The sequence below is a fragment of the Lipophrys pholis genome, assembly GCF_963383615.2.
Source record: "Lipophrys pholis genome assembly, chromosome: 14".
Taxonomy (NCBI): domain Eukaryota; kingdom Metazoa; phylum Chordata; class Actinopteri; order Blenniiformes; family Blenniidae; genus Lipophrys; species Lipophrys pholis.
Window position 1 is genome coordinate 26,041,072 of NC_137633.1, and position 23,196 is coordinate 26,064,267.

The window sequence follows — 23,196 nt, forward strand, 5'->3', positions numbered from 1 at the left end:
TAAACGTTACAGACTCTTCATGTCTGATCGATAAACGTTAGACTCTTCATGTCTGATCGACGAACGTTACAGACTCTTCATGTCTGATCGATAAACGTTAAGACTCTTCATGTCTGATCGATAAACGTTAGACTCTTCATGTCTGATCGATGAACGTTACAGACTCTTCATGTCTGATCGATGAACGTTACAGACTCTTCATGTCTGATCGATAAACGTTAAGACTCTTCATGTCTGATCGATAAACGTTAGACTCTTCATGTCTGATCGATAAACGTTACAGACTCTTCATGTCTGATTGATAAACGTTGAGACTCTTCATGTCTGATCGATAAACGTTAAGACTCTTCATGTCTGATCGATAAACGTCAGACTCTTCATGTCTGATCGATGAACGTTACAGACTCTTCATGTCTGATCGATAAACGTTAGACTTTTCATGTCTGATCGATAAACGTTAGACTCTTCATGTCTGATCGATGAACGTTACAGACTCTTCATGTCTGATCGATAAACGTTAGACTCTTCATGTCTGATCGATGAACGTTACAGGCTCTTCATGTCTGATCGATAAACGTTACTCTTCATGTCTGATCGATGAACGTTAGACTCTTCATGTCTGATCGATAAACGTAAGACTCTTCATGTCTGATCGATAAACGTTAGACTATTCATGTCTGATCGATAAATGTTAGACTCTTCATGTCTGATCGATAAATGTAAGACTCTTCATGTCTGATCGATAAACGTAAGACTCTTCATGTCTGATCGATAAATGTTAGACTCTTCATGTCTGATCGATAAATGTAAGACTCTTCATGTCTGATCGATAAATGTAAGACTCTTCATGTCTGATCGATAAACGTTAGACTCTTCATGCCTGATCGACAAACGTTACAGACTCTTCATGTCTGATCGATAAACGTTAGACTCTTCATGCCTGATTGACAAACGTTACAGACTCTTCATGTCTGATCGATAAACGTTAGACTCTTCATGTCTGATCGATAAATGTAAGACTCTTCATGTCTGATCGATAAACGTTAGACTCTTCATGCCTGATTGACAAACGTTACAGACTCTTCATGTCTGATCGATAAACGTTAGACTCTTCATGTCTGATCGATAAATGTTAGACTCTTCATGTCTGATCGATAAACGTTAGACTCTTCATGTCTGATCGATGAACGTTACAGACTCTTCATGTCTGATCGATAAACGTTACTCTTCATGTCTGATCGATAAAAATAGACTCTTCATGTCTGATCGATAAATGTTAGACTCTTCATGTCTGATCGATAAATGTAAGACTCTTCATGTCTGATCGACAAACGTTACAGACTCTTCATGTCTGATCGATAAACGTTAAGACACTTCATGTCTGATCGATAAACGTTAGACTCTTCATCTCTGATCGATAAACGTTACAGACTCTTCATGTCTGATCGATGAACGTTATAGACTCTTCATGTCTGATCGACGAACGTTACAGACTCTTCATGTCTGATCGATAAACGTTAAGACTCTTCATGTCTGATCGATAAACGTTAGACTCTTCATGTCTGATCGATGAACGTTACAGACTCTTCACGTCTGATCGATAAACGTTACAGACTCTTCATGTCTGATCGATAAACGTTAGACTCTTCATGTCTGATCGATAAATGTTAGACTCTTCATGTCTGATCGATAAATGTAAGACTCTTCATGTCTGATCGATAAATGTAAGACTCTTCATGTCTGATCGATAAACGTTAGACTCTTCATGCCTGATCGACAAACGTTACAGACTCTTCATGTCTGATCGATAAATGTTAGACACTTCACGTCTGATCGATGAACGTTACAGACTCTTCATGTCTGATCGACAAACGTTACAGACTCTTCATGTCTGATCGATAAATGTTACAGACACTTCACGTCTGATCGATGAACGTTACAGACACTTCACGTCTGATCGATGAACATTACAGACTCTTCATGTCTGATCGATAAATGTTAAGACTCTTCATGTCTGATCGATAAACGTTAGACTCTTCATGTCTGATCGATGAACGTTACAGACTCTTCATGTCTGATCGATAAACGTTAGACCCTTCATGTCTGATCGATAAACGTTAGACTCTTCATGCCTGATCGATAAACGTTACAGACTCTTCATGTCTGATCGATAAATGTTACAGACACTTCACGTCTGATCGATGAACGTTACAGAAACTTCATGTCTGATCGATAAACGTTACCGACTCTTCACGTCTAATCGATAAACGTGACAGACTCTTCATGTCTGATCGATAAACGTGACAGACTCTTCACGTCTGATCGATGAACGTTACAGACTCATGTCTGATCGATAAACGTTACAGACTCTTCACGTCTGATCGATAAACGTTAGACCCTTCATGTCTGATCGATGAACGTTACAGACTCTTCATGTCTGATCGATAAACGTTACCGACTCTTCACGTCTGATCGATAAACGTGACAGACTCTTCATGTCTGATCGATAAACGTTAGACCCTTCATGTCTGATCGATAAACGTTAGACTCTTCATGCCTGATCGACAAACGTTACAGACTCTTCACGTCTGATCGATAAACGTTAGACCCTTCATGTCTGATCGATGAACGTTACAGACTCTTCATGTCTGATCGATAAACGTTACAGACTCTTCATGTCTGATCGATAAACGTTAAGACTCTTCATGTCTGATCGATAAACGTTAGACTCTTCATGTCTGATCGATAAACGTTAAGACTCTTCATTTCTGATCGATAAACGTTAAGACTCTTCATGTCTGATCGACGAACGTTACAGACTCTTCATGTCTGATCGATAAACGTTAAGACTCTTCATGTCTGATCGATAAATGTTAGACCCTTCATGTCTGATCGATAAACGTTAGACTCTTCATGTCTGATCGATGAACGTTACAGACTCTTCATGTCTGATCGATAAACGTTAGACCCTTCATGTCTGATCGATAAACGTTAGACTCTTCATGTCTGATCGATGAACGTTACAGACTCTTCATGTCTGATCGATAAACGTTAGACTCTTCATGTCTGATCGATGAACGTTACAGACTCTTCATGTCTGATCGATAAACGTTAAGACTCTTCATGTCTGATCGATAAACGTTAGACTCTTCATGCCTGATCGACAAACGTTAGACTCTTCATGTCTGATCGATGAACGTTACAGACTCTTCACGTCTGATCGATAAACGTTACAGACTCTTCATGTCTGATCGATAAATGTTAGACACTTCACGTCTGATCGATGAACGTTACAGAAACTTCATGTCTGATCGATAAACGTTACCGACTCTTCACGTCTGATCGATAAACGTGACAGACTCTTCACGTCTGATCGATGAACGTTACAGACTCTTCATGTCTGATCGATAAACGTGACAGACTCTTTATGTCTGATTGATAAACGTTACCGACTCTTCATGTCTGATCGATAAACGTTACAGACTCTTCATGTCTGATCGATGAACGTTACAGACTCTTCACGTCTGATCGATAAACGTTACAGACTCTTCATGTCTGATCGATAAATGTTAGACACTTCACGTCTGATCGATGAACGTTACAGAAACTTCATGTCTGATCGATAAACGTTACCGACTCTTCACGTCTGATCGATAAACGTGACAGACTCTTCACGTCTGATCGATGAACGTTAGACTCTTCATGTCTGATCGATAAACGTGACAGACTCTTTATGTCTGATTGATAAACGTTACCGACTCTTCATGTCTGATCGATAAACGTTACAGACTCTTCATGTCTGATCGATAAACATTACAGACTCTTCATGTCTGATCGATAAATGTTACAGACTCTTCATGTCTGATCAATAAACGTTAGACTCTTCATGTCTGATCGATAAACGTTACAGACCCTTCATGTCTGATCGATAAACGTTACAGACTCTTCATGTCTGATCGATAAACGTTAAGACTCTTCATGTCTGATCGATAAACGTTAGACCCTTCATGTCTGATCGATGAACGTTACAGACTCTTCACGTCTGATCGATAAACGTTAAGACTCTTCATGTCTGATCGATAAACGTTAGACCCTTCATGTCTGATCGATGAACGTTACAGACTCTTCATGTCTGATCGATAAACGTTACAGACTCTTCATGTCTGATCGATAAACGTTAAGACTCTTCATGTCTGATCGATAAACGTTAGACTCTTCATGTCTGATCGATAAACGTTAAGACTCTTCATGTCTGATCGATAAACGTTAGACTCTTCATGTCTGATCAACGAACGTTACAGACTCTTCATGTCTGATCGATAAACGTTAAGACTCTTCATGTCTGATCGATAAACGTTAGACCCTTCATGTCTGATCGATAAACGTTAGACTCTTCATGCCTGATCGACAAACGTTACAGACTCTTCACGTCTGATCGATAAACGTTAAGACTCTTCATGTCTGATCGATGAACGTTACAGACTCTTCACGTCTGATCGATGAACGTTAGAAACTTCATGTCTGATTGATAAACGTTACAGACTCTTCACGTCTGATCGATGAACGTTACAGACTCTTCATGTCTGATCGATGAACGTTAGACTCTTCATGTCTGATCGATAAACGTTAGACTCTTCATGTCTGATCGATAAACGTTACAGACTCTTCATGTCGGATCGATAAACGTTACAGACTCTTCATGTCGGATCGATGAACGTTAGAAACTTCACGTCTGATCGATGAACGTTACAGACTCTTCATGTCTGATTGATAAACGTGACAGACTCTTCACGTCTGATCGATGAACGTTACAGACTCTTCACGTCTGATCGATAAACGTTACTATGGAAGCGAATGAGGCTCAAAAATCTATTTGTTTTAACAGAAATACTTTTTCATTTTCAGAATAAACTGCATTTTTTGACTCATAAATAAAAATTAATAATCAATCATCCAAACTGCTTTTTAATTTTCTTATACAAGACTGCTTATTCAGTCCCCCGGCTAGCTCAGTTGGTAGAGCATGAGACTCACAATCTCAGGGTAGCGTGTTCGTGTCCCACGCCGGGCGCCACCTTCCCGTGGGCTCACCACCTGCAGGAAGGTTCTTAAATTGCATTGTGATCTGGGTGACAGACTGTCACCCCCACGACCCGGAAACGGATAAGCGGAAGAAAATGAATGAATGAATGAAAGACTGCTTATTCTGTGACTTAATGAAAAAGAAAATGATGATTAGGATTTAATTTTGAAAAGACACGCCAGCAAATAGTGACCAAAATTCATTTAGAATTGTCAAATTTGAATTTTAGTGGCCACGGTCCCTTCACCGACTGCAAAACCTCCCAGTACGTGAGCAGATCACTGAACAAGCACGGTTCCCTCGCTATGAGAGAACCTGACAAAACGCCTCTGCCACGCTGTTTCCTCAATTTCTTGGTTTCACCGTTCAGACGCGAGGCAGTCAGAGGAAGGAGAGCGGATACTGACGTCACTCCCCTGCGCCGTTTGGAAATGTCAGATTGAATATTGAGCCTTTTTTGCGCGGCGAACATGAAAGTGAAAAAACAATCGTCTCTTTAGGTTTTCTTTTGAGTTCTGTTACAAAATGTACATCCTGAATAATGAAATGAAAATACAGTTTGGATGATGCTTTAATATTTGTATTCATGAGTCAAACTATGCAGCCAGAACCTTGAAATAAAAAAGCCGTTTAATTTTCTAATTTGACATTTCAAAATAAATTTTGGTCTCTATTTGCTGGAGCATCTTTTGAAAATTAAAACTTAAATGTCATTTTCTTTTTCATTTTAGTTAAGGCACAGAATTAGCAGTCTTGTATAAGAAAACTAAAAAGCAGTTTGGAGGATTGATCATTAATTTGTATTTATGACTCAAAAAAATGCAGTTTAATCTGAAAATGAAAAAGTATTTCTGTTAATACATTTCAAATAGATTTTTCAGCCTCATTCGCTTCCATACGTTACAGACTCTTCATGTCTGATCGACCAACGTTACAGACCGACACGGACACAAGACAAAGACTACCTTGAGATTATGAGTCTCATGCTCTACCAACTGAGCTAGCCGCTCCTACAGACATCCTGACCTGTGGACAAAACGAGCACTCCTACAGACATCCTGAGACAAAACGAGCGCTCCTACAGACATCCCATCCTGAGCCAAAATGAGCGCTCCTACAGACATCCTGGGACAAAACGAGCGCTCCTACTGACATCCTGAGACAAAACGAGCGGTCCTACAGACATCCTGAGACAAAACGAGCACTCCTACAGACATCCTGACCTGTGGACAAAACGAGCGCTCCTACTGACATCCTGAGACAAAACGAGCGGTCCTACAAACATCCTGAGCCAAAATGAGCGCTCCTACTGACATCCTGAGACAAAACGAGCGGTCCTACAGACATCCTGGGACAAAACGAGCGCTCCTACTGACATCCTGAGACAAAACGAGCGGTCCTACAGACATCCTGAGACAAAACGAGCACTCCTACAGACATCCTGACCTGTGGACAAAACGAGCGCTCCTACTGACATCCTGAGACAAAACGAGCGGTCCTACAGACATCCCAACCTGTGGACAAAACGAGCACTCCTACAGACATCCTGACCTGTGGACAAAACGAGCGCTCCTACTGACATCCTGAGACAAAACGAGCGGTCCTACAGACATCCCATCCTGTGGACAAAATGAGCGCTCCTACTGACATCCCATCCTGTGGACAAAACGAGCGCTCCTACAGACATCCTGACCTGTGGACAAAACGAGCACTCCTACAGACATCCTGAGACAAAACGAGCGGTCCTACTGACAGCCTGAGACAAAACGAGCGGTCCTACTGACATCCTGACCTGTGGACAAAACGAGCGCTCCTACTGACATCCTGAGACAAAACGAGCGGTCCTACAGACATCCTGAGACAAAACGAGCACTCCTACAGACATCCTGACCTGTGGACAAAACGAGCGCTCCTACTGACATCCTGAGACAAAACGAGCGGTCCTACAGACATCCCAACCTGTGGACAAAACGAGCACTCCTACAGACATCCTGACCTGTGGACAAAACGAGCGCTCCTACTGACATCCTGAGACAAAACGAGCGGTCCTACAGACATCCCATCCTGTGGACAAAATGAGCGCTCCTACTGACATCCCATCCTGTGGACAAAACGAGCGCTCCTACAGACATCCTGACCTGTGGACAAAACGAGCACTCCTACAGACATCCTGAGACAAAACGAGCGGTCCTACTGACAGCCTGAGACAAAACGAGCGGTCCTACTGACATCCTGACCTGTGGACAAAACGAGCACTCCTACAGACATCCTGAGACAAAACGAGCGCTCCTACAGACATCCCATCCTGAGCCAAAATGAGCGCTCCTACAGACATCCCATCCTGTGGACAAAACGAGCGCTCCTACTGACATCCTGAGACAAAACAAGAGGTCCTACAGACATCCTGAGACAAAACGAGCGCTCCTGCAGACATCCTGTCCTCTGGACAAAACGAGTGCCCCTATAGACATCCCATCCTCTGGACAAAACGAGTGGTCCTACAGACATCCTAAGACAAAACGAGCGCTCCTACAGACATCCTAAGACAAAACGAGCGCTACAGACTTCCTGTCCTGTGGACAAGAAAAACATCCTTCTGAATATTTTACCACAGCCTTGTACAATTTCTGGTGTGAAGCTCATCTTAAAAAACAAAAACCGTAATCCTCAAAAGGATGTGGCCGTGGCACATGAAAGTGAAGAGAAACGCTGCTGCACTTCCAGAGCGCGTCCAGCCTCTGTCCACTCTGACGGGACTGAAGCACATTAGAGCTGATCTGCCTTCAGACGGCCAGAAGCTCCACTTACATTCCTGTTTGAAGGTGAAGTATTCTGTGAGGTGCCGGCACTCGTGGTTCCCACGCAGGAGGAAGAGTGTGCTGGGGTGGTTGATCTTCAGCGACCAGAGGTAGAGCACACACTGCACAGAGGGAGAAACACGGCAGGGTTAATATGCAATCAGAAAATACTGGAATTCAACATCTTGACTGAGAAAATAATGTTTGGAATCAGGAAATCCACAGGCCCGTAACAAATGTCATCATTTTGTCTTTTTTAATGATATTTATCCAATATAAGATTTTTGATCCATTATTGTTGTAACACTATTGAAGTAGTTCTCATTATGGAATGGAAATGATTTTTGTTTTCACTTTTAGTTTCATTTCACACTGATTTAAAAAAATTCAAAACAGCTTAATAAAGTAAAACAGGTAAAACAGAGGAATTTGAGGAAAAGAAAAAAAGGGAAAAATGAAAGTAAAGAGGAAAAAGTAAAACAAAAAGAAAAGAAATAAAAAATGTATCGGCTATAGGACAGCTTCAACCATTAGGAAACACAGAGTGGCTATAAATAGTTAATAGCTAAAGACTAACTAAAGAGGAATATGGACTGAGAGTCATGAACCTCTGGAGCCAATGTTGTTGTTATCATCCAGCTACTGAGCATGTGCAGAAGAACTGCTGAGCATGAGCATGAGCATGAGCGTGAGCATGAGTGTGAGTGTGAGCATGTGCGTGAACATGAGTGTGAGGATGAGCGTGAGCATGTGCGTGAGCATGCGCATGAGTGTGAGCATGAGCATGTAAGTGAACATGAGTGTGTGCGTGAGGATGAGGATGAGTGTGAGCATGAGCATGTGCGTGACGATGAGCATGAGGATGTGTGTGAGCATGAGAGCAAGGATGAGCGTGGGCATGAGGATGTGTGTGAGCATGACCGTGAGTGTGAGCATGTGGATGAGTGTGAACAAGAGTGTGAACATGAGGATGAACATGAGGATGAACATGAGTGTGAGCATGTGCTTAAACATGAGTGTGAGCGTGAGCATGAGAGTGAGCATAAGGATGAGTGTGAGCATGAGTGTGGGCATGAGCATGAGCGTGAGGATGAATGTGAGTGTGATCATGAGTGTGAACATGAGCGCGAGCATGAGGATGTGTGTGACCATGAGCATGAGTCTGAGCATGTGCGTGAGGATGAGCATGAGAATGTGTGTGAGGATGAGTGTGAGGATGAGCGTGAACATGAGCATAAGTGTGAACATGAGTGTGAGCATGAGCATGTGCGTGAGGATGAGCATGAGAATGTGTGTGAGTATGAGTGTGAGGATGAACGTGAGCATGAGGATGTGTGTGAGCATGTGCATGAGCGTGAGCATGTGCTTAAACTTAAGTGTGAGCGTGAGCATGAGGATGAGCATGAGTGTGAGCATGAGTCTGAGCATGTGCGTGAGGATGAGCATGATAATGTGTGTGAGTATGAGTGTGAGGATGAGGATGAGTATGACCATGAGTGTGAGCATGAGCGTGAACATGAGTGCGAGTGTGAGCATGAGTGTGACAATGAGTGTGAGCATGAGCATGTGCGTGAGGATGAGTGTGAGCATGAGCATGTGCGTGAGCGTGAGGATGAGTGTGAGCATGAGCAGTCGCAGCGTTTCCGTCATCGACAAGGAGACGGAGCCCGAACATTTTCATAAAGTCTTATTTCACCTTGTTTCCATGGAGACGGAGCGTTTTCAAAAAGTTGCGTTTTCAGTAGCTGCGAGTGCCGTTGTTGTGTAAACGCAGACCCGAAACGCACATCATTTTTAAAATGTTGCTCTGTAAAGTTTTCAGAAAGGAAAAAGTAAACAGGAAGTGTCTTGACGGGAGCTGCAGTGTAAACGGAGCGTAAAGCTGCTCAGGACTGAGTTTGTTTCCAGCTGGCCGGCCGCCAGTCTGCACTTTCACTTTGACTTTTTAACTCGTCAGGAGGACGGATATAAAGAGCAGAAGACGCGAGGGGGTTGCTGGTTGCTTTGCTGCTCTTTACTTTTCAATAAACTCCTGTTGCATAAAGGACTCCAGGTTGTGACATTAAATACCCCCCCCCCCCCCCCCCCCGCTCTGGTTCTCCTGACGGCAGCCTTGATGGACACGAGTTTGTTGGACTGAGTCGCCGCTTCGCTCTCCAGAAACAGTCGACGGGAGATTTGAATAGAAATCAATTGCTGTCGTAAGGAAACCTGCTGACACTGCGTCCTCGGGGGCTGGAGACACGTCTGATCAGCTGCAACGTGAGAGAGGACCTGTTCTCACATGACCGACCGCGGCGGTCAGTCAGGGTCGCCCCCTTCCCCCCGCCGGGGTCGGTCAGGGTCGCCCCCTTCCCCCCGCCGGGGTCGGTCAGGGTCGCCCCCTTCCCCCCGCCGGGGTCGGTCAGGGTCGCCCCCTTCCCCCCGCCGGGGTCGGTCAGGGTCGCCCCCTTCCGAGGGGGGGCAGGTGGGAGAGAAGGGGGCGTGACTCGGAGTGGATAGAGGTGACATGGGGAAAGCTGCATGCACGCACGCACGCACGCACGCACGCACGCACGCACGCACGCACACACGCACACACACACACACACACACACACACACACACACACACACACACACACACTTTGGTAAATTGCAGCCCTCCGATGGCTGTGCCCTACTCCAGCAGACTACGGTGACTCTTCACGTTGCCATGGTAACCACATCCCGCTATCCGCTCTCCTATATCTGTCTTATGTGTTGGTGAAGCTCCGTGGCCTTTAAAATGAAAAGGATTTTCAGCTCCAGCAAATCGCTTTCCTCTGGCTTTTAGATCACAATTTACCACGTTGCAGTTTTGTTGTTGTTGTTGTTCTACACAACATGCAGATTTATTCCACTGAGTTCCTCAATAAGCATTATTAATTCAGGGGTCCGTGACCTGTGGCTCTTCAGCTTCTCTGCAGCGGCTCTATGAAGCTTTCAGAAGATCATTGGGAATTAACATTTTACTTTCATTTTTGTTTTACTTGCATTCCGCACTGATTTTCAAAGCTTCAGGATAAAAAGAGATAAATAAGGTAAAACAGCAGGAGCAGGCGGATTTACTGAAAACAGAAAAAAAATAAAGAATGGGAAGAATACTTAAAAGAAATGCTAGAGAAAGAATGGTCAAACTAACATGATTTAAATTGTTATTATTTCTTTTCACTTTTCCCCAGGAAAAAAAGATAAAAAATTAAAGAAGAAATCTGATTTAAAAAAAAAGGAAAAACAGAAAAACGATTCCCGTTTCCAGTCGATGGTTGCCATAGAAATTAGGGATGCACAGATATCGGTACCAGTATCGGTCCGATACCAAAGAGACGACGCGTAAAAAACCTCCCAGATACAATATTACATGACGTCATGCGTCAGCAGTTTGGAGATTCTTTAATAACAATGAGAACGTGAAACGTAAGACAATCTGTAAATTATGTTCTGACAAAATATCAGGAGGAGAAAGAAAGTTTGTACAACTTCATCACCTGCAACTTCATCACCAGCAACTTCATCACCAGCAGAGTTAGCTCGATGTCGCTCAGGAGTTTACCTCCTCAGCACGTAACTCTGAGCCATGCTACATGCTACATGCTAAAGAGCTTCAGGCTCAGACATCAGCGATGCTACATGCTACATGCTAAAGAGCTTCAGGCTCAGACATCAGCGATGCTACATGCTAAAGAGCTTCAGGCTCACACATCAGCGATGCTACATGCTACATGCTAAAGAGCTTCAGGCTCAGACATCAGCGATGCTACATGCTACATGCTAAAGAGCTTCAGGCTCACACATCAGCGATGCTACATGCTACACATGATTAAAGTAACTGATACTCTCATTAGCATGAATTCTACAATTGGCAGTAATGAAATGCAACCGTCTCAGAAGGAAGACGGCGCTGATTGGACGATGTGATTCAAAAACAGACCGCTCAACTCTAATAGAAACAACACACACACACACACACACACACACACACACACACACACACACACACACACACACACACACACACACACACACACACACACACACACACACACACACACACACACACACACACACACACACACACACACACACACACAGCATAGAAAGGCCTTGAGAACCCAACGCAGACTTGCAGCGGTTTGGGATCAGCTGATCTGTACGAGGCGACGATCCCGCCCACGACACCGCGGTGCAGTTTTCAATGTAAACGTCAAAATGAATCGCGTATTGAGTTTTTCTGGACACAGAGTGAGACGCTGCCGCTTCACCCTCCAGGATCGGCGCCATACGAGCCAATAAGCCGTTGTTATCTTAAGCTCCTTGTTTTAACCTCAGGGTCCCAGGCGTTTTGACCTTTGACCCTTTCCCTGCTTGTCTTTTGAATTACTGTGGCGACGATCAGGAGGAGAGCAGATGGTAAAATTGAGGCCGTGGTGAAACCTCAGCGTCCCAAGGTTTCTGCCTGCAGCCGCCTCCAGGGAGCCCAGTGCACACAGGAAGGGGTTAAAATAAGCCACTGCAGTGCTTTTATTCAGACCTCTGCCTGTTTGCATGAAGACACTTTCAACGGTGACCCACTTTTAAGCAGACCTCCAACGATTCATCATTTTGATCTACTTTGTGTGTTTTCTTCATTCCCCAGCCCAGTAACACTTTAAGGTGTTAAACAAGAGGCATCATTGAAACTGGCAAGTGAAAATGTTCTGACAAAACTTGGTGCTGAAAGAAAGAAAGAAAGAAAAAAAGACAGTAAATGAGCCAGATGGCAATGAAGTTGATCAAGATTGGATATGAAAAAATAAATTAAAAACCAGGCTGCTGGTGTGGGAAGAGTGTGAATGTCAGTTTTACGGTCATTTATTCTGACTCACAATGAAGTTCAGTATTAACTTTGGCTTCTTTGTTGCACAGAAGACGACATGAGTGTTTCTCTCAAATGTTCCTGTAAATGATCCCCGAGCTGATTTATTCTTCCTACACGTCTCTATCCTCTCCCTCTACTGCTGTATCTCTACATCTGTGTTCAGTTTGGTTTGACATTCCCCCTCTTATCCCTGCATCGCTCTTCTCTCGCTCTATCTTTTCATTGCAAATATTTTTCTTGTCTTTTATAGCCTGTTTACAATTATTTATGTTTTAATTGGTTGATTTTATCTGCAGTTCTAATTTTAATGTAATCAATTCATGCTTGTGTTTATATTCTATGGATTGGTTTTATCATGGGGCAGGAATTATAATTATACTGTACAAATACATTTGCTTTGCCTCACACTTCACCAGTTCCAGTCAAAACGCTAAACTTTGGTGATCGGCGCCGCAGACAACGCAACCTTTTGAGAAAGGCTCTCAGGGTGGAGCTTTCCAAATCACTCGGACTCCGTCTCATTACTGACGAAGACGCTGCTGCTGCTGCACACGTTTACCACGGCTGTAGAGCACAGCTGTTCTGCATGTGTGTGAGGGGGTGTCCAACTCAAACGACGGTGCCTCCAGAGCGTCACGACTGGAGCGCCATCCTCTACATGGATGGTTTAACAGAGTCACCAGTCTGATGTCTGTTCATACTGTTAACGTTGCTCACGTAGTGTGTGTGTGTGTGTGTGTGTGTGTGTGTGTGTGTGTGTGTGTGTGTGTGTGTGTGTGTGTGTGTGTGTGTGTGTGTGTGTGTGTGTGTGTGTGTGTGTGTGTGTGTGTGGTTTCATTCCAAAAACAACCAACAGCACCAACGTGTGGTTTCGCATGCTAACTCCGTTGAATTCGGTCTTCCTGCCGTTGAGGCTTTATGAAACGCTGCGACGCGCACTCGGTCGTCACGGTTTTATCAGAATGTATAAAAGGAGGTAATTTTAGGAGTACAAAATGAGCTGGTGGATATTGGGAGGCTGTGGAGGAACGCCAGCAACTGCCGGTTGATGGTGGAGTTGGACGTTGGCTGAGTGAGTCCAGACGGCCGGAGGCCGACGCCTCCGGCCGACGAAGCTCCTCCACCAGGTGGGCCAAATGTCAGCGATGACCCAGCATGGAGGAGAACGTGTGGCGAGGGCGTGTCCGGCCCGCTGACGGCTCCCAGACATTCCTCCGCCATTGATCAAATGGGAATAAATGTTTCCACAAGGTTCCATCCAGGAGGAATCCAACCGTCACCCAACGTGACTCCTGGCCAGGTTACTTGGTCAACGTAGAAGGAAAGGTTCAGTTTACGGTTGAGGCCAGATGTTCTGTTGGGTTCTTTCTACCAAGATGGAGTTAAAAAAGCAGTAATCTTGAAGAAAACCCATCATCGAGGCAGTTTTCCTCTTTTCTGTATCAGAACAAAGTAAATCAATCTAATGTTCGCTTTCAGGGGAGAAGGATGTGAAATGTGAATAAAATAAAATAAAAAAATCCCAGAGGAAAAGTTGTGCCTGCGTCTCCCTTCACCTCCACGAGGAGCCTCTCCTGTCCACTACCTATGGGACACGTATCCACAGTAAACACTTCCAATCGTTAAGAAAAGTTGGAGCAACCTATTGCTCATTCTGCTTGTGTTGATGTGCTATTTGTGTCCCTGCTCCCAACGGAGTGGGACTAGTTACTGGCAGAAAAAGTAAAGTAAAGTAGAATAAAATAATTAATAATAACAACATTAAGCGGCCACCTTGGATAGTAACCTTTGCTCCTTGCCACTCAGACGGGCACAAGAATAAAGAAAATTAGAGGGTCTGATCAGTTGCAACCTGAAATATCTAGTTTTGTCTCGGTCCTTTAACCAGGAGACGTTTGGTTCTGAACCAGGAGAGGAGCTGGACGCCTTCAACCGGAACAAAAACAGAGACAAAGCTGGAAACGTGTTTTACAGTGAAAATCCCTGAAGAAGTGCAGCTGCCAAACGGCTCCGGGGGCTCAAACAACACAGGAACATTTACCCCCCCCCCCAATCCCCCACCCCACCCCATCACAAACAACAGGGGAACATATCCCCCCACCCCCCACCCCATCACAACACAGCAGCTTACCTCAATACTGAAGTAGCCTCGGTCCACGTAGTCTCCGAGGAAGAGGTAACGCGTGTTACTGGGTGACCCCCCCACCTCAAACAGCTTCATGAGGTCGAAGAACTGCCCGTGGACGTCGCCGCACACTGCCGACACACAAACACAACCAGAGCTTGACACGTCTCTCTGGTTTAACTCGGTCGCTCCCTACAAACGACAAACATTTCTGTGTTAAGTGAAACTGAATCAAAGTTTAAGTGAAAGCTTTTGCAGCGCCGCGGTTTGAACTCTAACTATGGGAAATTATTGCAGTAATCAGGAAGTACAAGAAAAAGAAACGTGGACATGTTTTCTGATTTTCACTTTATTTTCTACAATTTATTCAAGAAAATTGAAATTCACATTTATGGTTTTTCCAAAGAGTCCAAACCTGCAGTAATCTGTACAAGAATGTAATCCTCCATATCTGGAGCTGGAAATACAGTCCAACACGCCGTCATCCCATCAGCCTCAATATCACATATAGAAGAAGCCTTCCTTTGAGCAGGGTTAGCTGAGTTTTCTTGACACTTCTTAAACTTGCTGCTCCATTTCAACAGGTGCTACGATAAAGAAATGCCTTTTTCCACTCGTGATGTTACGGCCGATTGCTGAAGGATCAACTGAGAACATTTGATCTTTTTTAACAATATAGACTGAAGGAATCCCTCATGATGATCGTTTTCCACTTTTCTAAGAATCCAACCAACTTTACTGGACGACATGGTCGTCCAACCAGCTGCAGGCAGGAGAGTGTTGACGACATTTCAGCGGAGAAGAAAAGCTGATTTGAACTCACGTGGTTTATTTGCTGCTGCTCTGGCTCGTGGGCATAAACACAAGCGTGTTGGGGTTGAAGGAAAGCTTTTCAGTAGAGTAACATTCATAAGAAGTTTAATAAAGTGTCTATTTGCTGCATTTTTAAGAGTTTCTTTCAAACAAAATCACCAAACAATGGTAACTAACTGTCGGATGGCACAATAGCAAGTATTGGCTTAAACTAGAAGCTTTCAGATTAAACTGTGTCCCTGCTGCTGACGATCAGCCCCTCCACCAAAATCCCTTCTGATTTGACTGGCAAACTCTTGGCAGTTTCTTGTGAAAACGGTTTCCACTTTAGCAAAACGTCTTGATGCGCTTCATGTCTCTGCTGGGTTAGGGTTATGTTAGGTGTGGGGTTAGGGTGAGGTGTGGGGTTAGGGTTAGGGTTAGGGTGAGGTTAGGTCTGGGGTTAGGGTTGGGTGTGGGGTTAGGGTTAGGCTGAGGTTAGGGTTAGGTGTGGGGTTAGGGTTGGGTTAGGTGTGGGGTTAGGGTTAGGCTGAGGTCCTCATCAGTTAGGGTTAGGGTGAGGTGTGGGATTAGGGTTAGGGTTAGGGTGAGGTGTGGGATTAGGGTTAGGGTTAGGGTTAGGACGAGGTCCTCACCAGTTAGGGTTAGGGTTGGGGTCAGGGTGAGGTGTGGGGTTAGGACGAGGTCCTCACCAGTCACCTCCATCAACAGTTATTATTACTGAAGCCACTCATGTATTCAGCTTCATTTAAAAAAAGAAAAGCATGTCCTTTTTCAGTGTGTATTTGTTGAGGTTCACACACCACTCAGCCAAAACTTTATGACTCCTGAGAGGAGAACCCTGTTGGTGTGTGTGGGATAGAAAGCAGCAGGTGGACATGCCGGGCTGACTTGATCCAACACAGCAGCTCCTGCAGCTCAAACTGCTGCACAAACTCGTGCTGCTTTGAATAAAACAAGGAGTCAGAGTCTCCTCAGGACGGGAATCAGTGGAGGCTGGTGCTAAAGAGCAGATGTGGATAATGGCGGCTGGGTTTGGCTGCTTTGGACCGACTCCATGAAAATATCAGCTGTGGAGGCCGAGAGTTTCCTTGATGACTGGACAGCCTGCAGTGAGGGCCGAGTGTGAGCTGCCACAGGGGAGCCAGCACACACTCGGCCCTCACTGGGAACCATACCAGAGCAATAAGAATAAGAATACCACAGGCGGTGCTGCATATAGTGTCTTTAGAGCACGTCTTGAATGACAGGTCCGCCTCCTGCAAATGGCTTCATGTGGTCACATCGGAGGAATGTAACTCCTGCTGCTCAGCACAGTCTTCAAATAACAAAGGTCAAGGTCGGCGACAGAAGTGAAGTGCTAAGACTAAAGGATTGGGTGTCTTGGTGAAGGATGCAGTCCATGTGAGCAGTACGATAAGTGTGAACCCTGGACCTCCAGCTGAAGTCTCGTCTTTCTCTTTTTGATTTTCTGCTGGGGTCCCGACTCCTCCCAGTATCGGCTCTGACACAGTCGTTTTCTGTCCGCCTACCTGTTATGGGCGCCTCCACCTCCAGCATGCACTTCTCCTGGCGGAGGATGTTGGCTCCGTCGTTGATGATCTTCAGAGCCAACTCCTCCTCCACCCGGCCCTCCTTCACCAGGTGGTTGCGGAGCAGCTCGGCGTTTGGTTTGCCGTCTTCGAAGAGCTCTTTTATAGTCAGCTTGTGTTGGGGGGGGTATGGCACCGCTGTTTGGGGGGGAAGAGAAAGAGCAAAGCACAATCACAGGTTAGGATCCAGGAAGCGACTGAGTTCTAGAGGAAACCCAGAGGCTGAACTACAGGCGTCTTTATGTGATCTCACATGACTGAACACAAACACCAGGACCATCACGATTGTCTTTGCCAAAGAAATCTGGCAACACAACTGCTGATTCACCATAAATTCAACCCTTCCAGCTGGTGTCTTCAGCACACCGCCGGGATCCTGTGATCAGACTGTGATAATAAACACTCAGAACTGCTGGTTGGTTCTTGTTCCGATCCTTAACCAGTGTGTGACGTCACTGGTACTGCTGGAAAAGAAGAGCTGGACATTGATGAGCGGTGATGGTTCACCAGCGTCTTGGCTTCAGTGACCAGAAAGTTGAGGAAAGAAAAAAAAAATACATCTTGTCAAGTTCCTGACATGAGAGTAGACGTTTTAAAAACAATGTTAGTCTCCATGGATACGGCTGAAAACACTGTAATTCGCCTTTGCACCTCGCTGCCCCGCCGCCTCGCTGCCCCACCGCCTCGCCACCTCATCGCCTCGCCACATCGCCACCTCATCGCCTCGCCGCCCCGCCCCGCCGCCTTGCCACCTCGCCTCCCCGCCACCTCACCACCACACAATGTACCTTGTACAATACCACCCTCCCCTGTTGACCTTTGGCTCAGGTTACGGCCGGGCGATTTGGCCTAAAAAAATAAAAATGTAGGATTTATTTAAAGGGAAATTCGAGTTTCGATTAGATTTTCTTTCTCAATAAACTGAAAAATGACTGCAGACATCAGATATATTGCCGGAAGTGCAACTTTATTGCTGTGCTTGTCCTCAGAGCTCGAGTGCAGATAAACAATCCCAAAAGAAAAAGTACATGAGGCTCCGTCATTCAATAAATTCAAGCTTTAACCAGGTTTAAACAAAAGTACAACAGCAACTACGGAAACTCAAAAGGAACGGTAGAACGGAACGACTAAAGTGCCAAAACTCTCACTACAAATTTGATAAATTGATGAAATGGTTTTTTTGCCAGCCCCGGCTCAGGTTTTGGAGATGAGTTTTAATAAAGCCCGTCGTTCACCCTCATACCACGATAACAATTTTGCTGGACGATAAATTGTCCCAGAAATTATTACGATAAACGACAATATTGCCCTTTTGATACTATTTTTCCCACTAATATATTAATAATGGTATAATAATGCAAGTATACCCTTTTAAAGATAAATAAACTTTTATTTCTTTAGAATATTTAAAATTGGAATTGTATTATGAAAAAAGAGATTGTAAATATACAAAATAAAGAATCAAAACCACCTCATCTCCCCCTCTCCTCCTCACGGGGTCTCATGCTGCTCTCAGGTGTGCCAGGTGCCCCCCCCCCCCCCCTCCCCCACACTAGAGTGATTGACAGGCAGTGTTGGGAAAGTTCAGACTGAAATACATAAAATCATGTGGTGTGGAACAAGAGAGAGCAAGAGAGAGCAAGAGGGAGATGGAGAGAGAGAGACAGAGAGAGGAAGAGGGAGAGAGCGACATTCAGCAAGTGGCATCACGCCCACGTGCAGCAGAATCAAAGTGCAATATGAAAAAGGCTTTAATGAGCTTTTAGTGAGGGAGCATTTACTAATCAGACGTACTCCAGAGTGCAGAGTACTTCTTTGCTCTGGAGTACAGACATACTCCAGAGCAAAGAAGTACTACAGAGTTTAGATTACAGACGTACTCCAGAGCAAAGAAGCACTACAGAGTGTAGATTACAGACTTGCTCCAGAATAGACGTACTCCAGAGCAAAGAAGTACTAGAGTGTAGATTACAAACGTACTCCAGAGTGCAGACGTAGTCCAAGGTAGAGACGTACTCCAGAGTGCAGAGTAGAGACGTACTCCAGAGTGCTTGTCACTCCGTCTGGATTCCATCTCAGAGTTCAGGGGGTTTTAGGGTCATTTCCAAGATGCTGTTTTTAATGCTGGAGTAATAATGGGGGGGTGCAGGTATCTGATGCCTGCAGTAGACAACACACACACACACACACACACACACACACACACACACACACACACACACACACACACACACACACACACACACACACACACACACACACACACACACACACACACACACACACACACACACACACACACACACACTGCTGAGGACAGGCTGTCATGCTTTGTGGTATAAATAAACAGGAAGTGTCGCCAGCAGAGCGGCGCACTAAGCTGAGGGACGAGCCTTAAGAACAGATTAGGCAAAGCCTCTATTAGCCTCCAGATCCAGGGGCTGTTTACTTAAAAACCTCGTCGCTCTGAAGAAAAGACTCTGACGTGAGCGAAAGCCTGAAGACAGGAAGACGCAGAACGAGGTGCATGATGAGGGAACCAGACCGTGAAGCGCTCTGCCTCAGCGCCTGGCAGTAGCTCCACCATCAGGAGAACCAGTCCCCCACGTCAAACAGCTCCAGGACAGAGTCTCCTCCAGCAGTCCCATGACAATACTGCCAACAATACTCATCACTACTGTGTTGATCTGCTTGTACAATGGTGGCTGTTCAAACATAGATAGAGAACAACCTCAGCAAACTGAATCCTGCTGTTCAAACAGTGTGAAAAACCCCGACTGGTCAAAGTGGCGCCGGCTGCTCCGTTCTGCCCCCCCACCCCCCCGCCGCCCAGGAACAATGTTTGGTTCAAAATAATATGCTGATGAATACAATAATAAGCTGCCTTGGCTTTGACAGTGTCTCCTTATGGGAGACTGCAGAGCTTAATTAGCATTAATGTTTGATGGACTCTTCAATCCAGAGGCGCAGGGTGAGGCGGTGGAGCACCACCACCACCACCACCAACAAGGCCCCGCCCCCCTGGACCTCGTGTTCAGGAGACACACCGGCCAGCGATTGTTTAAAATACACACAATGGGGCGGGATTGAATTACAAAAGCCGCGGCTGGCCGGAGATGAATGGATGAACAGGCTGTGGCTGGGTGAATCCTCAAGTCCACTTCAGATCGCTCTAATTATCAGAGCGGCAGCGGGCCAAGTCCTCCTTTCTATCAGTCGGTCATCTGGGGGGGTGTGTGTGTGTGTGTGTGTGTGTGTGTGTGTGTGTGTGTGTGTGTGTGTGTGTGTGTGTGTGTGTGTGTGAGAGAGAGTTGGGTCTCGGCGGTCAGTTTGAACACAGGATATGGAGACAAACTGGATTAAAAAGTGACGGAGTCAAACACAATGTTTGATTGAGGATAACTGAGGAGGAAACCTGATGATTTATAAACCAGATGATTTATAAACCAGATGATTTATAAACCAGATGATTTAATAATTAGATGATTTAAAAACCAGATGATTTAAAAACCTGATGATTGAGGAAGCAGGTCAAAGTGAATGAGATTAACTGACTTACACAACACAGCAGCATTAGTCTGTTAGTCTGCAGGCTAAGACGTCTTACTGCCACCAGCTCGTCACACTGAACTAAACATCTGAACATGAGAAAACCTCGGATAATAAATCTGTTGGATCTTTTGGGCAGATTATATGTTCGTTTCTTTTCTTTTTTTTCTATATTGACATTAAATAAAGCTCACAAGCTTTTCATCGACCGGGACTTTACACACTTTTCTCACATGCCTGAAAACTTGTGTTTTCTGTTTACAGAACGCTGCTCAGAGCCACAGGGAACAACTTGGAATTGGTTCCTAAGAGCCCCGGCCAGCTCAGCTGCTAGAGCAGGAGACTCTCCATCTCAAGGTAGAGGGTTCATGTCCCACGCCGGGCGCCACCTTCCTGTGGGCTCTCCACCTGCAGGAAGGTTCTTAATGGTGCAATGTGATCTGGGTGATGGTGCTCTGACTGACACCACCACCACCCGGGAACAGAGAAGAGGGAGAAGATAGATGGATGGATGGATGGATGGATGGATGGATGGATGGGTGGCACCCAAGAGGGAACTTTTTGAAAGTGCTCCAATTCCATGATGTCCCTCTCCTCCCTCCATGATGTCACTCTCCTCTCTCCATGATGTCACGTTCCCCCATGATGTCACTCTCCTCCTCCATGATGTCACTCTCCTCTGCCCATGATGTCACTCTCCTCCTCCATGATGTCACTCTCCTCTCTCCATGATGTCACTCTCCTCTCTCCATGATGTCACTCTCCTCTGTCCTCCACCTTCAGATCAGACTCTTCTCCTCCACCTCTACAGTCACTGATCTCTCACTCTCAGTGTTCCCAGGAGTGACGACGAGCTGCTGATCTGGTTGTTCTTTTATTAGTGAAGCTCCGACTGACACCAGATAAGATCCTCTCCTGACCTCCACCTCCTCATGACTGTTTCTCTCCACATTAAATTCCTGTTCCTCCTCTTTTCTCAACGGATTGATGGTAAAATGCCGTCGATCAGCTGATTGACAGGCAGAAATATTCCTGAGGTACTTTGATTGACCAGTGATGGTAGAAAGTGTGTAGAGGTGAGATCTGACCTGTCAACCTTCCAGGTGGACTGGGACCCAGAAAAGGGAAGAGTGTGCAGGGTGCGGACGCACTGTTTCACTGAATCGAATATTTGGTCGGCGCTCGCCACCTTCAGCTGTTGGGCGCACAAACTCGTTTTAGCAGCAGGAATCCTACACAATGTATTTTAGACGAGGCCCCAGATTTGTTTAGAAACACTAAACGACGATCATGTTGTTGTTTGAGGCGCCACCATGTTGTTGTTTGAGGCGCCACCATGTTGTTGTTTGAGGCGCCACCATGTTGTTTGAGGCGCCACCGTGTTTGAGGCGCCACCATGTTGTTTGAGGCGCCACCATGTTTGAGGTGCCACCATGTTGTTGTTTGAGGCACCACCATGTTTGAGGCGCCACCATGTTGTTGTTTGAGGTGCCACCATGTTTGAGGCGCCACCATGTTGTTTGAGGCGCCACCATGTTGTTGTTTGAGGTGCCACCATGTTTGAGGTGCCACCATGTTGTTTGAGGCGCCACCATGTTGTTGTTTGAGGCGCCACCATGTTGTTGTTTGAGGCGCCACCGTGTTTGAGGCGCCACCATGTTGTTGTTTGAGGCGCCACCGTGTTTGAGGCGCCACCATGTTTGAGGCGCCACCATGTTGTTGTTTGAGGCACCACCGTGTTTGAGGCGCCACCATGTTGTTGTTTGAGGCGTCAAAATGACATAATGTCAGCGACAGATTGAAAATCAGCAAAATCAAGGCAATGCTGGCTTTTTATATTTGGATCCAGTTATTGAAGAAAAATGTGACTTTTGGACTCGACAGTGACGTCATTTTGCTTTTGGCTGAAAAATAAAAATAAAAAAATTTAATGAGACCATAAATGGTGCATTCTAATGCATTCTGGACTATAAATACTACATTGTGACGGGAACATTTTGCTTCTTAACAGTAATATATTTCCTTTTCTTCGTGACATTATTGCTGATGCGTCTAATAAACTTGTACTTGTACTTGTACCTGTACCACACTTATTAGTCTCACCTGTGTGGATTCTGCAGATAGAATTAGACGTTCCTCTAAATTCCTCCTCTCTGCTTCAGCATTTGAACGCACCAGGATGAGCCAGAGAATTATGAACCAATCAGAGCCTGCCTTTGAAAACGTATAGCCTACATGGTATCAATTGACCAATCACGTTGCTCGTTACTGGGCGTAATACAAACCAGAAGCCCGTTGCCAGTTGTTTACTCGAGCTGATGATTCACTATAATTTGGTGAAAAAACAGGAATTTAAAC

The 23,196-nt window shown here is 45.2% G+C and overlaps 1 protein-coding gene across 2 annotated transcripts in view; it reads right to left on the reverse strand.

Moving 5' to 3' along the window:
• The window catches only part of ppp3cca (protein phosphatase 3, catalytic subunit, gamma isozyme, a), a 44,283-nt gene that overhangs the window by 17,926 nt on the left and 3,161 nt on the right, over positions 1–23,196 (reverse strand). For both annotated transcript variants that reach the window (XM_080480258.1, XM_080480257.1), the window contains exons 2-4: positions 17,230–17,427; positions 14,891–15,015; positions 7,892–8,003 (exon numbers count right to left, since the gene is read on the reverse strand). In XM_080480258.1, coding sequence (XP_080336384.1) covers positions 7,892–8,003; positions 14,891–15,015; positions 17,230–17,427 — 435 coding nt within the window. The remainder of the gene's footprint in view (positions 1–7,891; positions 8,004–14,890; positions 15,016–17,229; positions 17,428–23,196) is intronic.